The following is a 15,388-nucleotide window of genomic DNA, read 5'->3' on the forward strand; positions in this document are numbered from 1 at the left end:
AGGCTTGCAACATTCCATTTTTTAATCAAATGAGATACTAATGATATTTTATAACCCACCTTATTTAATCTTTAAACGAGATAATCGGATCGGTTTTGACGGTTTAAATGGTTTGATTTTCACGGTTTCAATTCGGGTTGAAACCAACGGGTTAAACGGCTTGGTTTGGTTTCAACCCATTTAGCTACTCGACCTAAAACTTGAAACCATAACATAACCATTTACTAAAAGGTTTTGCAGTTTCACTGTGAACGGCTCAATTCGATTTTGGTAAATGGTTTCAATTTCAAATTCACATCCTTAGATCAGAGATGGGCAATTTTTCGTCCTGTTTAGTATTGTTTAATTGTTGTTTAGTGAGCCTAAGTTCTGAAGTGGCTTTTGAGTTTTGGGAGGTATTTGTGTTTGGGTCTCTTCCCCTTGTTTAGAGGTTTCAGTTCAGACAACATTTTGTAAATGATTTTGGCTTATATATTTTAAGAATTTCTATTGGATCTTCATGGGTTTATTCCTTTTTGATCCCCTAAGCGAGTTTACTTCTATCTTTTTATCTGTTGTGAACTTCAACTTTTGCTCGGGTTCAAGAACCTTTCGGGGATTCTGGTCTTTTCAGTCGTAAGAAAAGCAAAAAATTAAATAAAATAAATTATCAAGAATTCTCATATGTACTCTTCATGTAATTACATAATTATTTAACAATTTATGCATATAGGATATGTTTGGTAGCTAAGGAAAGAAAAGTTAAAAAAATCTAGAAAAAATTAGAAAAGAGAAGAGAAAAGAGAAATGATATGGTGAGAAAATAAAAAAAAGTATGTATGCTTGGTTACCATTATGGCCATGTTTTGTAGTCATCAGAAGAAAAGAAAAGAAAAGAATAAAAATCTAGAAAAGAAAGAAAAATAAAAAGTAAAAAGAAATGAAATGGTGAATATATATATATTTGGTTAGCATCAGAAGAGAAGAAAAGAAAATAAGATTTTTTTTATATTTTCTCATGTTTTCTTGTGATTTTGGCAAGTTATTTTCTCTAGGAGTAAAATAAAAATTTATAATTCCTAATGTGAACTTTGAAATTAAAAAATTGAATCTTCTCTTGATTTAGAACTTGCTATATGGATGAGCATTATGTGGCGAAACAATGATCCAATGATTTTTGACATCTCGTTCTCTGAGCCTTTGTCAACTTCTTATTTTTTATGTTTTTCTCAAAGGTGTTGTTCATCATTTAAATTTAAATGTTTAAAATATGTACCAATTGTTTTCAGATTTTTTTTTTTTTTACCGTTTTTATTATATTTGAACGTATTTTTGATCATTTCATTCACGTTTTGATCTGTTTTGAACACATCCGTACCGAACACCGTCAAAGACCGAATCACCGACTTTCCTAAAGTGGTACAGAGAAGCAGTGCTGTTCCATCCGATCCTGTGACTCATATAAACCCTAAACTAAACCTTCCTGGATCCGGACTCACTTTGCAGTATTACTAGAACTCGAACTCGAACTCGAACTCGAACTCTCTTTTAACTTTCCCGCGGTAGGTTGATGTTGCAGGAAGGGAAATTCTCTCCAGAATCCATCAATAAGAGTCAAAAGTGGTGAAGAAGAGAACCAAAGAAGGGGATTACTCTTCTGGGATTCCTGTTCTCTGCTTCTGAATAACTCTAGAGCTCGTAAATGCAGACAACAATGGAAGGCGGAGGCCAAGAAGAGATTACTAACAACGTGATGTGCCTCTTAACTGATCCTGAAGGCACACCTCTCGGAGCTCCCATGTATCTCCCGCAGAACGCTGGGCCACTTCAACTCCAGCAGATCGTCAATAAGCTCCTCAATAACGTAATCTCCATGGCTTGATACTTCCCTGTCTTTGTGGACTCTGTTTTTCTGCTTTAATCTTTGGTTCTTCATTTACAATGACCTCAGTTGTTGTGAACGACCTCAAGTTCCTTCATGTGTGTGAATTTAGAGCTGCAAGCCAATTGTTTTGCTTTTGTATAAAGACAATTACTTTTCCCTATTTGATTTTTCTCAATAATATTATGAGACCCGAAATAAAAATAGAAAAGAAGGCGCTTGTATGAAATTGTGCAAGTTGGATACGGAGAGGGAGTTGTGGTTGTACCTTTATTTTTTTCACTCCCCCCCTTTTGGTGGCTGTTTTACAGAATGTAAATTCTTTGAATTGCAGGTTCAAACCTTACTGTGTGTTTTCTGTTTGTCCAGGAGGAAAAATTGCCTTATGCTTTTTACATATCAGACCAGGAGCTTGTTGTGCAACTTGGATCTTATCTGGAGAAAAACAAAGGTTTGAAATTTTACGATGAATCTTATTTAGTTACTGCTAAAATTTGTCTTGGTGAAAATAATAAAAGCTGATCTCTATTTTCGATTTGTCCGCCCAGTTTCTGTGGAGAAGGTATTACGCATAGTTTACCAGCCTCAAGCAGTTTTCCGAATTCGTCCTGTTAATCGGTGTTCTGCAACTATTGCTGGTACGAGTCTTATTTTCTTGCTTGATTTCTCACTCGAATATGGTGGTGTTAATCCATTTGATTTCTATTCTTGAAGGTCTATCTAATTGTATTTTACACATGGGGAACAAGGTCCTTTCCTAGTTATGTGAAAACTATATGTCACTCCTGGTTGTAGTTTTTTTTTGGGTTGTGGGTAACACACCATTATAGCATGCAGGTTTAAGATTCTGTTTAATTACAGTACTGCCACTGCTTGCTTATAATTTGATTGTAACTTGTTTAGGTGGGCCTATAGTGATCCCAAACATGGTTTTGAACCCGTGATCGCACCAATATAGTACAAGAATAGTAAGTCTTAGCTACCAAGCAGCTTACAATATGATTTCACCCGATGAGAAGGCCACAAGAACATGACGGAACCTATGGCGGTTATACCCAAGTAGCTTGTATCCTGCGCTGTAGAATAATGCCGGTACCCCACACCCCTTAAGCGTAATGAAACTCTTAATGAACGAAGTTCAGTTTACGGATTGTAACATAGGCATCCAAGCATGCTAAATCGGTTGACCTTATCATTTTAACAGATACAAGGGGTTAAGTCCTACTCCAGAATTAGGGCGGCCATTAGGCTGCCAAAGCCCCAGTATTAGATGTTAGCGTCTTGGCTAGGTCCATAATATTCCTATAAACCTTCGCAACCTTATCATCTCCTATGACAATATCACCGCCTAGAAGAGTAATTACGAAAAATCTGACCGGGGTATACCTGTTCGTCACTATACCATGTTTTCCATCTGGTGGATGGTTGATTTGGTTTGGTAGTCAGATCTCTCTGCTCCCCTTTTCCAATTTGAGTTAATGAAAGAGCAACTCCCTAGAAGATCTAGTTGCTAATGAACCCAATTAAATCTATTACAAAAATAGACACTAACTACTTAATCCTGTATAGGACCTAAATCCCTAATACTGGGCTTATAGAATTGGCCTGTTACGATAGAAAACTCAAAATACTGAGCCCATGGCCCATATAACCAATTGGGTACTCAAACTGAGCCTAACTTAAGCCAAACTTGACGCATAGGTTCACCTGGGCCCAATAAATTATACCAAATCCAAAACAAGAAGCCTATCTTCTCTTTTTCCTGAATTAATTCTGCATAATCTTTTTTTTAAATTCCTTTTGACCTCTAGAAATTAACCTGCTTTAATAGTGTTGTCCAGTGGGTTTACTCTTTGATAAGGAGTGGTTCTCTTGAATCACCTACATTAGAGATCATCTTTATTCTTTTTACTGGTCATATACGTTAACCTTTTATTCCAAACCATTGCTTACTTCTGCCTCTCTTATTATTGCATGTGTTATCAGGTGTTAGTATTCGGTTCTCCGCTTTAATGTAGGACTAGGTTTGACAGGTCAAACTAGACCCAAACAACAGGATCTTGTAAACCAAAGAACAACCAAGAACCCAATATACCAGCAATAATAAATCAGCAAAAACAATAATAAATCAGTAGTCCAGTCCATCGATCTCAGTCCAACAGTATTGATTAGGACAGAACAATAGTAATTAAATAAACATAACCAGGAGCTTCATATGACTCTTAGAGGTCCGAATCAACAAGAATAATGATCCACAGTCCTAAGACAACAATATATTAATAAATTTGAGACTGCAGGTTCTGGAGACTTGCAGTCGATCCCAATAGCTTTAGAAAAGTCTATAGCAGAATATTAGATAGCATATTATAAACTCAGATCACCAGTTAAAAGGTCCAATCCATTGGAGAGTAAGGGCAGCATTCGACCTCCACATCCGACACAGATCAGACAGCAGTTCTAGGCAAAAACTCCAATCGGCCAGAATAGGAGACTTTCCAGATTTCACAATCGGCTGGTCTGATTATGCTCAGATTAGTATTGAGCCTCCTTCTAGATGAGACTATCACTCGATCCAAAATTCAAGGCCATCAGATGGCTACAACTCTCAGAACAGAGAAGGGCGACAGGATGGAAATCTGAAATTCTAAACCCAGAATTTGGAAAAAAAACCAACAGATCTCTTACCTGAATCGAAGGGCCTTGTAGATAAACTTGAGAATAAGAAGAAGAAAACTTGAAGAAGAAAACGAACACTTGAAGAGACCTCTTGGACTTCACGCCGCAAAGAGTCAATTGGATCAAACACCAATTTCTTCAGCCTTGATCAAACACAAGACAACTCTTCATGAAGAAGACAATAGCAACAACCATTAGCTTTTTTATCAAAATCATTCTAGGCTTTTAGGAGCCTCCTCTTCTTTATTTATAATGTTAATGGGGGGAGGGAATTACAAAATAGAAGGTTCCTTAAAAAGGAAAACAAATATTCTCCTAATGCAATAGTTACTAAAAACTGAAATTAGAAACTAACTGAAATTAGAAACAAGTTGAAAAAGGAAACTAACTACTAATGACTTGATTCAATTAATAACTTGACTCCTAAGGAAACTAATATAAATCAAATCAAGCCCAACTAAAAAGGAAACTAATGAAAATGGAAATTAACTAGTAATCCCGTACTCAATCTTAGAGCCCCCATTTTAGACCCATGAAAGTGGTCTATTACACTCAAAACACATGGGATCAAAGGCCTAACATGTATGGAACCCAACCTTGGGCTTATTCATAATAAAACAAGCCTATTTAGTTAATTAATCTGCATCACCCTTGAGCTCCTTTCTCTGAGGACTTACATGTCCCTGTATCTCTGAAGTGTATGGATTTGTGTGCTGTCTTCATGTGCATCATATAGACCATACAAAGCTTTGTTTCTGTAAATATTAGAAGAAGAAAAAGAGGAGGAGAAAGAGAGAACCGATGGGTGTGTAACCTGTTGGGAGTTACAACTAATAAGTTATAACTCCCACTTCAGTAATACATATAATGACCTAAAGTCAACCAGGGACATAACTGGAATAAACAACGAGAAAATAAAAGGGAGAAACGAAACTGCCCCTACCCATCTACCGAGATCTATTGATCTCGACTTACAGTTCCAAAGCTGTCCAACTTGTTCTATCTTTGTCATAAGTCATAACTATAATTTGTGTTGTATTCTCCAAATCAAAAGGGGTAGACGTGTTATCACACATGCTTAGTCAAAAGTTTCCATGTACATGACTGAACACTTTTTTTGAGTCTGATGACTCTGATAGTCTGATCCTTTCTTCTCCAACACGAAGATTTCTTTCCAAGGGATGCATAAGGGTGAAGTTATGTTCTCTTATTTTCATATATTGTTCACGTTGGTGGTTACAATCATGTGGTTTTAGGGAGGTGAAACATTATTAGTGTCTTTGAGATGGAGGTAGCCTACCATCTCTCATGCCCCCTAATGTGCTATCTATGGTTTAATGCTATCTTCTCAGTCCTGGTTTGATATATTAAGTACAGCCTTAACTTCACTTGGCCTCTACCCAAGTAAAGTAGACCATTCAGTTTTTGTTGAACATAGTGAGCAAGGATCATCACATTGGTAGTTTATATGTTGATGATATTACAGATCTGTAGGTGCTTTTGAATTACTGCATTCCTTGTTTTACTGTATATTATCGCTGTAACATCTTCCGTCAGAGTATATTGTTAGCTTTTTACATGTCAAATAATAAATAGGTGTTATCCATGGATGGTTGATTTTTATCAATGGTTTTGTCCAATTAACCATTTGGATGTATATTGTTACTTCCTTCTAAAAAAACTTCTTGTGATTTGAACTCTTGATATTGCAGGTCATACAGAAGCTGTACTATCTGTTGCCTTTAGTCCTGATGGGCGACAATTGGCCAGTGGTTCTGGTGACACTACTGTCCGCTTATGGGACCTTAATACTCAGACTCCATTATACACATGCACAGGTTAAATATGGAGATTCACTCCTCTACCCCCATCTGTAATATTTTATAAGCACTGATTCACATGTTTTCAATTCATCTCACGATGTGTGTGTTCAATTTGATTAGATTTGTTGTTCTGTGCTTTCATTTTCATCGATTTGTACTTATATCTTACTTATTCAGTTCCATTATGTCAATTTTTCCAATGATGTGGGTAGAGACTACTTCCTCGCTTAGGTTCAGAAGGGGAAGTATCTTGCTTCTTATTCCTTTTCGGTTTTTTATAATGCCAACAATATTGAGAGTTTCAGGTTTGTGGCCCTATTTAGTTTTCCCTGTGGACATATACTGTTATTTCCTTCTAACTTAATAAATTAGCAGCAAACACATGTCCTGCAGAAAAAAAAGTGTGCAAAGCCTTTTATCGGTATTCCTTTTAGTAGTTCCTGGGGTTTTGCAATTTCTTGAAAGATCCACGTATCGGCATTTATTTCTTGTGTTTCACTTATAAATGAGCATCTAATATTGGGGTCTTACTCTTCTTCTCTTTGGTAGAGATTTTTCTTATAAGGGGGAAAGAAAGGGCATCTGAGATTTGTAATTTCTTTAGAGGAGATATTTTTTCAAATTTATTTAATAAATTGTAAATATTTAAAAATTTCAGGTTATTTAATAAATTGCAACTCTTTAATCATATTAAGGGGTGCGTTTGGTCTGACGGTAAGGTATGAATGTTGCATCCTGGTGGTCAAGCGGTCGAAACAGCCTCTCGACATTCTCGGGGTAAGGCTGCGTAGTTCTCCCCACCCCCCGGAACCTCGCACATGCAGGAGCCTTGTGCACTGGGTACGCTCAACTCTTGAATTATATTGCCTTTGCTTTCAAATTCTTCTTGGAAGATTAACTCTATGGGTATTGTAATAGGGGTATTAGGTAGATTTTTGTTGTTGGGGGCATTATTATGCTTGTACTCTGTTCTCATCTATTACAAATAAAGATGGATAGTGTCAATCTGACTCATCAGTTTTCTCAAATCACAACGTGGTATCAGAGCGGTGATCCATCTGGGATCTTTGCCCTAATGCCCTAGCGTCTCCCTTCTCTTGCCTCTCTCTTTCTCCTCTCTCTCTCTCTCTCTCTCTCAGCCCCTTTTGGACTGAGATCTTTCCACCCTCGGTGTTGCTCTCTTCCGCCGAGGGCTTTTTGCCATTAACTCCTCTATGAACTAGATTAGATCTGATATGTGATTTTAGTTTCCGATCTGGTGTTCGTTTGGTTGTTGTTTGCTGCGGTTGATGTAGCATGTGTTCGTGATATTTTCTAAGATTGGTTTGTGGATTCTTTGTGATCAGCAGTCATGGCAGAGTTAGATGATAATCATGATACTGTTGCACCAACTGTTTTGGACGGAGTAAGTTGTGGAACTCATGGTGAATTCCCTTTGTTCCCTATTAGTTCCATCAAATTTGATGAGAGCAATTATTTGATGTGGTCAAGATTATGCTTTCTGGCAATCGGTTCTTGTGGTTGTACTGGGTATCTCATAGGTGAAGCTAAAAATCCTATAGTTGCTGGTTCATCTCAGGAAAAATGGAGTTCCTACAACACTCTTGTTTTGTTTATTCCTGCAGAATTTGATGAACGTTAACTTGCACGGGGTTATTTTTTGATGAATACGGCTGCCGAGATCTAGAAGGGCGGTTAAGTATACTTATTCTCAGGTGGGGAATCATGCACATGTTTATGGATGGAGGAAGATGATTTATGAAACGAAGCAGAAGGAGATGATACTTTCTCAATATTGTTATGAGTTACGAGGCATGTGGCAGGAGCTGGATTTTTGTGAGGATTTTCGTTCTATTTGTTCTATTGATGCTACAACTTTTAAGAAGCAAAAGACAAACTTAAGGGTGTATAACTTCCTGGCTGGTCTGAACATTAAATTTTATCAGATTCGGACACATGTGCTTTATCATGACCCCTTCCCATCATTATAACAAGCCTATACTATGGTTCAATTTGAAGATAGTCGCCGTACTGCCATGCTACAACTTGTAACGCAGGAACGATCAGCCTTATATTTTCGTACTGGAACTCAGTCTCATGGTGATTATACATGTCTGGTGTCAGTCTACTGTAGAAAAGGACTTGTGATGTATGATTATTGTGGTAAGGAGCGTCATACTAGAGAATATTGTTGGAAACTCCATGGGCGGCCTAACAATTCTCGTGGACGTGGTCGATCAAATCAGTCCCATGCGCACCATATTGAGACTTCTGATGTTGCCGCGCCCATTGGTGCTTCTTTAACACTGGACGAATTATTGATTTACGTCGGCTAATGTCCAAGTTTGAGCCCTCATTGTCTTCTGCCACTGCTGCCTCTATGCTGGTTACATCTGAGTCCCATTCTACTAATTCCGGTATTTTTGTTGGTAGTCCTTGTGCCTCTGTTGTATCCATTCTTTGGATAATCGACTCAGGTGCAAGTGTAACTGATCAGTAGACGACTGGTTTCTTCCTGCCATTTTCTCCCCCAGTATTCTTAGTTTTCAGGTAAAGATAAGAGTTTTGGTAACTGTTGGTTCCCTCTCCTCTATTTAGGAAAGGGTACTATTTAGTGTTCTTCCTTGTTGTCCTTGTCATCAATGTTACATGTTCCCAATTTCTCTACCGATCTTTTATCAATTAGTACTATTACTAGGGATTTGAACTGTGAAGTCTTTCCTTTCCATTGTGTTTTTTAGGACTTGGTGACAGGGGTAACGATTGGCAGTGGTAAAGTGCGTGGTGTCTTTACTTGCTTGACCGTTATTCCTCTATTGTTTCTACTCATGTGCATCACATTGATTCTTCTTCTGCATTGTCCAAGTTATATTAGTGGCATCAATGTTTCGGACATCCTCCACTCACTTTAGCTAGAGTTTTTCCTTATTGATATAAACGATATAATCTAAACAATTTTTTATGTGATGCTTGTGTTTTTGTCAAGCAAACTAGAGGTGTTTATTCCAATTCAGATGATAGAAGTTCAATTCCTTTTTCGTTAATAAAATATGATGTCTAGGGAGTTCCTTTTTCGTTGATAAAATATGATGTTTGGGGCCTTGCACATTTTGTTTGTGTCTGGATATTGTTGGTTTGTTACATTTTTTGATTATAATACTTGGCTTACTTGGATCTATCTGCTGTGATAGAAGAATGAGGGTTTTCACTATTTTCTATTGTTTCATCGTTTGGTTTAGACTCTGTATGATGCTCGGATCTGCATATGGTGTTCATCGACCTAGAAAAGACCTATTATAGAGTCCCCTGAGAGATAATCTAGAATGAATTAGAGAAGAAAGGAGTGTCTAGAATGTACGTGGACATAATTAAAGGCATGTATGGGGGGTTTTTTTAGTGTGAGATCTGTGGGAGGTCACAGTAGTGAGTTCCCAATTACCATTGGGTTGCATCAAGGATCCACTCTAAGTTTCTATCTGTTTATGCTTATCATGGATGATTTAACCAAGAACATCAAAGGAGAAGTGGTTTTTGCTGATGATATCGTTTTAGTGGATGAGACAGTGGCAGGGTTAATGATAAGTTGGAGTTATGGAGATCTACCTTAGAACTAAGAGGTTTTAAGATAAGTAGAACAAAGATAGAGTATATGGGGTGTAACTTTAATGGGTGCAGGATTGATACTGAAGTGGTGAAACTTGAAGAGAGAGAGAGATTCCACAAAGCATTTTTTTTTTAAAAAAATATTTGGGGTTAATTATTAATAAGGATGGTGAGATAGATGATGATGTCTCTCACAGAATTAAAACTGGGTGGATGAAGTGGAGAAGTGCTTTTGGAGTGTTGTGCGATTGACAGATTCCTCTCAAGCTTAGAGGAGAATTCTACAGGGCTGTCATAAGACCGACTATGTTATATGGGGCAGAATGTTGGGCAGTCAAGAAGCGTAACATAGATAAGTTGAGTGTAGTAGAGATGCGGATGTTGAAATGGATGTGCAGCAAAACTAGGAGAGATAGAGTGAGGAAAGACAAGGTTAGAGCTGAGTTGGGAGTGGCCCCGATTTAGGACAACCTGCGAGAATAGCGCTTAAGGTGGTATGGACATGTCCAGAGGAGGCCTTGGGATTCTCCTGTACGGAGGAGTGATCAGATCCAGTGGGAGGGACAAAAAAGAGCTAGGGGGAGACCTAAAATGACCATTGATGAGTTGGTAACGAATGACATGCAAAAGCTAAGTCTTGATAGTAGTATGACATCAAACAGAGCTGTTTGGTGGGCAGAGATCCATGTTGCCGAATGCATTTAGATGGGATGGCCTGGCGGTGTTACATCGCCTCTTCTTTCTTGTCCCCGTTTTTGACAGATCCATGTGGGCAACCCCCATTCGGTTGGGAAAAAGGCTGAGTTATTGTAATGATAATTATTATGTGGATGGTGCTTTCTAATCTTACCTTGCTGATTACGACATTATTCATCAAACCAGTTTTTTTAATTCTCCGCCATAGAATGATGTGGCCGAATGAAAGAAAGAATCGGCATTTGCTGGAAGCTGACCGGTCTCTTGTGTTTGAGATGAATGTACCAACCCAATATTGGATTGAGGCAGTTCTTAGAGCAACATATCTCATCAACAGGATTCCGTGTTGGATTTAGAGTCTTGCTACCCTATTGAGATACTCATTGTGTCCTTTTTTGTGGTTCCCCCCAAAGTATTTGGTTGTGTTTGTTTTGCTTGCAACCATCAACTTCAAGGGAAGCTTGACCCACATGGTCTTTGATGTATTTTTATTGGATATTCAGTACCTAAAAAGACTACAAGGGATACCATCAACCCTCTCGTCATGTGTTGGTAACGATGGATGTGTTTCATGTGTTGATATCCATGCACTAACTTGAGGGGAGTATTGTAATATGGATATAAGAGTAGATTTGTCCTTAGGGTTATTGTTGTACTTGTACTCTTTTCTCATATTTTATAAATAAAGATGGTTAGTGTCAATTTGACACAAGTAAGTTTTCCCCAAATCACAACAATTGGCATCTCAATTCCCCAAATCAAGACAATGGGCATTTCAATCAAACAAGTATACAAAAGTTACGGAGGGGAGTCGCCCCTTTTCCAATATATATCTTTTCTCCATGTAATAGGCATCAGTGTCCTCGGTCAGTTTTCCCCAAATCACGACAATGAGTATCTCAATCAAACGACAATTATAAGAAAATTACGGAGGGGAGTCGCCCCTTTTCCCTATTTAATTGGCATCAGTCTCCTTTCGTTTCCTAATGGGTCTCACGTCAGCATTGGAGAAAAATTTAGAAGTTTACTCACCCCCCAAAGGAAGAAAGTATTGTAGACTAGGATAGAGGGTCTAACCAAGTCTCAACTTCAGGATCTTTTTATCAGAAGAACAACCATAACCAACCCAAACCTTAATATAGCAAATCAGATTACAATAAATAGCAGGACAAACCAGAACACTAATCGATTCCAAGCCAGTAGAATATTAGGACAGAAGTAGAACAATTCAAGCAAATAAAAAAATACTTCAGATCTGGAACAGTGATGTATTGACCTCAACAAGACAGTGCTACTGGTCAGCTCAGCATAACAGATCACAGGGATTAGCAAGGGTATCAAATATGTTCACCCCACCTTAGAAACATGAACCACATGTCAAAAGATCAACAGAAAATAGACCAGACCAGTCGACCACCATTATGGTCACTACAGTGCACTAGAAGACAGAATTAGGGAGATTTCTTTATCTCCCAATTGGCTGGTCAGAATCGGACCAGGTTTGGATAGAAGGTAGTACTAGGTGGGAGGGAGGTTCGATCCATTTTTCAGCCACAAAGGATGGCTGAAAGTGTTTCTGGCAGCAAGGGATCAAATATGAGAAATATGAGGATTTTCTGGACGGAATTGAGAGAAAATTGATTTAATTAAATACCTATAACAGTAGATCAGATCTGGAACACCTTGAGTATGGAAGAAAAGAGGGAGATAACTAGAAGAGAACCTCTTGTGCTTCACACCGCAGAGAGTTAATTGGATCAAACACCAATTCCATCAGCCTTGATCACACAAGACAAATCTCCATGTAGAAGACAATAGCAACAACCATTAATTTGTTTATTAAAATCATCTAGGCCTTTAGGAGCCTCCTCTTCTTTATTTATAATGTTAATGGGAGAGGGAATTACAAAATAGAAGGTTCCTCAAAAAGGAAACCAAATATTCTACTAATACAATATAGCTACTAAAAACTGAAATTAGAAACTAGTTGAAAAAGGAAACTAGCTACTAAAGACTTGACTCAATTAATAACTTGACTCCTAAGGAAACAAATATAACTCAAATCAAGCCCAACTAGAAAGGAAACTAATGAAAATGGAAACTAACTAGTAATCCCGTACTCAATCTTAGAGCCCCATTTTTAGACCCATAAAAGTGGCCTATTACACTCAAAACACATGGGATCAAAGGCCTAACATGTATGGAACCCAACCCTAGGCTTATTCCTAATAAAACAAGCCTATTTTGGTAATTAATCTGCATCAGAAAGTACTTAATTTCTTATTCACTTGCTAAGCCATTTCAGATGCTTCTTCAGCCACCTTCATTGTTGGGGTTGTCATGTCATTTCCACCCTATCGTCTCAGCTCTCTTAACAAGTCATAGCCCCTTCGTGGGTAGAAAGCACCTGAAAATTACATGTTGACGTCTCCGCTGATATTTTGTTACTGGTTTACATCTATTAGTAGCTGGAACCATATGATATGTGGAGAATAATACCTCTTGATGAAACACTGACCCACCTCTCAAGAGTTGTGGAGTTATCACCACAAAGAAAGATGTGAGGGACTCTTCCCTGGATGGTCTAGGGAATCACTAGCAAGGAGCCTCCTTGCAAATGCTTTCCAGCTCTAATGGTTTCATTCCCAGATAGGTAATCAAATAAGAGCTCCTCTACTTGTGTAAGGCTGGGACATAAATGATGAAAGGTCATTTTTATCAGGGGTTGAATCTTTTCAAGCTTAATTTTTTGAGGAGTGTGGTTGCGTGCAGTGTTTTAAATTCATGTTAACAATTTTCCTTTCAATACCCAGATCTTTTATTATTTTGGTTTATTCACTGTCCTGATTCTCTCTGCCTCCATAGACCCTCTAGTCTGGGGCAGGAAAGCTATTAATTTACTGGGCCGAAATTGCCCCACGCAGGCCCATTTTCTTTATGCTTTTAGACTTCTTTAACTTCATTCATTTTGTCACAATTGAATTATTTGAAAGGTTGGATTCTTTGTGCATCATATTCTTTACTGAGTTGACATTCTTGTATTGTTCTTGAAGTTAATAGTGGATTATTGTTAGGTTGCTGATGGAGTGAATAGCTAGGTGAAATACAACATTTTGGGAACTGTACCAACAATTTGACTTGCTTGAACATATGCAGGGCATAAAAATTGGGTTCTGTGTATTGCTTGGTCACCTGATTGTAAGCATCTTGTAAGTGGGAGCAAGGCTGGAGAACTTCAATGCTGGGATCCGCTGACCGGGAAGCCATCAGGCAATCAACTCATTGTAAAGTCTGCATATTTGATAAGTTTATCTTTAATGCTGTGTTCTTTGCTAGAATGGTAGTTTTCTTTAGAAAGCAACAATTATTCATGTGTTTTTGGACAGCTTTATTGATGTTGACAGATTGAATGTTAAAGGCTTGCTTGGCTTACCCTTATATCCTCTTTATGCCAGCATAAATTAGTATTAAGTTTTAACATATGGAAGCGAATGAAGACAGTGATAGGGAGGCTGTTGAGAAGAATTAGCTGTGGGAAGTGATCTTTTGGTGGCCTTTTTGCTGGGTATGACCCCAAATTGAGTTACAGGAAAAAAAAAAACCAAAATCTTAACCCTCTTGAGTGCACCTAACAATTGATTTAATAATCAACTAACAACACAAAATTCATGAAACACATAGGGTGGTGAGAACAGTTTCAGCAATGCTTTCCAATTTGGTTCTCGCAAGTCACAACAGGGAAGGTTTTAGGTACAAGACTCTAGGGCTTTGATTTCCTAGGGAAGGGCAACTGATGGTCAGGTTTTGAGGCTGAAAAGGGAAGGGATGAAAGCATGGTTTTAAATTTCAGTCGAAACTCGAGACAACTTGGTTTCGAAATGGTCTGAGATTAAACCAAGGGTCAAAACTGGTTCGACGCTGCTCCTTGGGATTTTGCCAAAAACTTGCAATTTTTGGCCAAATCCCTTGATTTCTTCCCACTTTTTTGCATTCTTCTACTCATTCAACTGCTCTACAACTTGGATTTGCGTGATTGGAGGTTGAAGGTAATGATTTCCCTCCAATAGGGCTAGTGTGCAACAACATTCCGCGTACAATACACTAGCAAACTTGGGTCCAAACCACAAGTTCCATTTGGGTGTTTTTATTTATTTATTTATTTTTGTGAAACTAATTCATGGAATAGGTGGAAAATGGTAAAATAGATAGGCAAGCATAAAAGAAGGGTCAAAAAACCATTTTCTGGGCCTTGAAACCTAGGCTCGATTAGCACAGAAAAATCCCAGGTTTCGGTTTGGGTCGAAACCTGGTCAAAACCCATATCCTGGAACCTTGGATGAAAGAGATCAACCTCAACCTATGGGAGGCAGTGGTTGTGTTAGAACAAAACAGGAAAGAAGAAAAAAAACAGGAAGAACAGCGAGAAGAACAGAAGAAAGAAGGAGAAGAAGTAACACGTAATGTAATGGGAATAAGAGAGAGAATCAGAGAAGAATAAGGAAGTCGGACTTGAGAAGAGAGTCAACTAGGTGGTTGCACAGAGAAGGGAATCAATCATGCGCGGCACACCACCAACTAATTATCATCATTCAATTCATCCCCTTCACAGATGGTAGTAAACTAACAAAACCAAACAATTCCTACACATATCTAAAGCATAGTTGGAAAGTATATTGGAATCAATCTCCTACTCTACCACTGTTACCTAAGCTCCCATATAAAATGCAAA

At 38.1% G+C, this 15,388-nt stretch overlaps 1 protein-coding gene across 1 annotated transcript; it reads left to right on the plus strand.

Moving 5' to 3' along the window:
* Nucleotides 1-1,456: 1,456 nt before the first annotated feature.
* Nucleotides 1,457-14,018, plus strand: LOC122073022 (notchless protein homolog). Its single transcript, XM_042637502.1, has 5 exons — nucleotides 1,457-1,843; nucleotides 2,231-2,312; nucleotides 2,410-2,499; nucleotides 6,250-6,375; nucleotides 13,816-14,018. The coding sequence occupies exons 1-5, from the start codon at nucleotides 1,682-1,684 to the stop codon at nucleotides 14,001-14,003; spliced, it is 648 nt and encodes a 215-aa protein (XP_042493436.1). The 5' UTR covers nucleotides 1,457-1,681; the 3' UTR covers nucleotides 14,004-14,018.
* Nucleotides 14,019-15,388: the final 1,370 nt, after the last annotated feature.

This window comes from Macadamia integrifolia, chromosome 3, assembly GCF_013358625.1.
Source record: "Macadamia integrifolia cultivar HAES 741 chromosome 3, SCU_Mint_v3, whole genome shotgun sequence".
Lineage (NCBI taxonomy): Eukaryota > Viridiplantae > Streptophyta > Magnoliopsida > Proteales > Proteaceae > Macadamia > Macadamia integrifolia.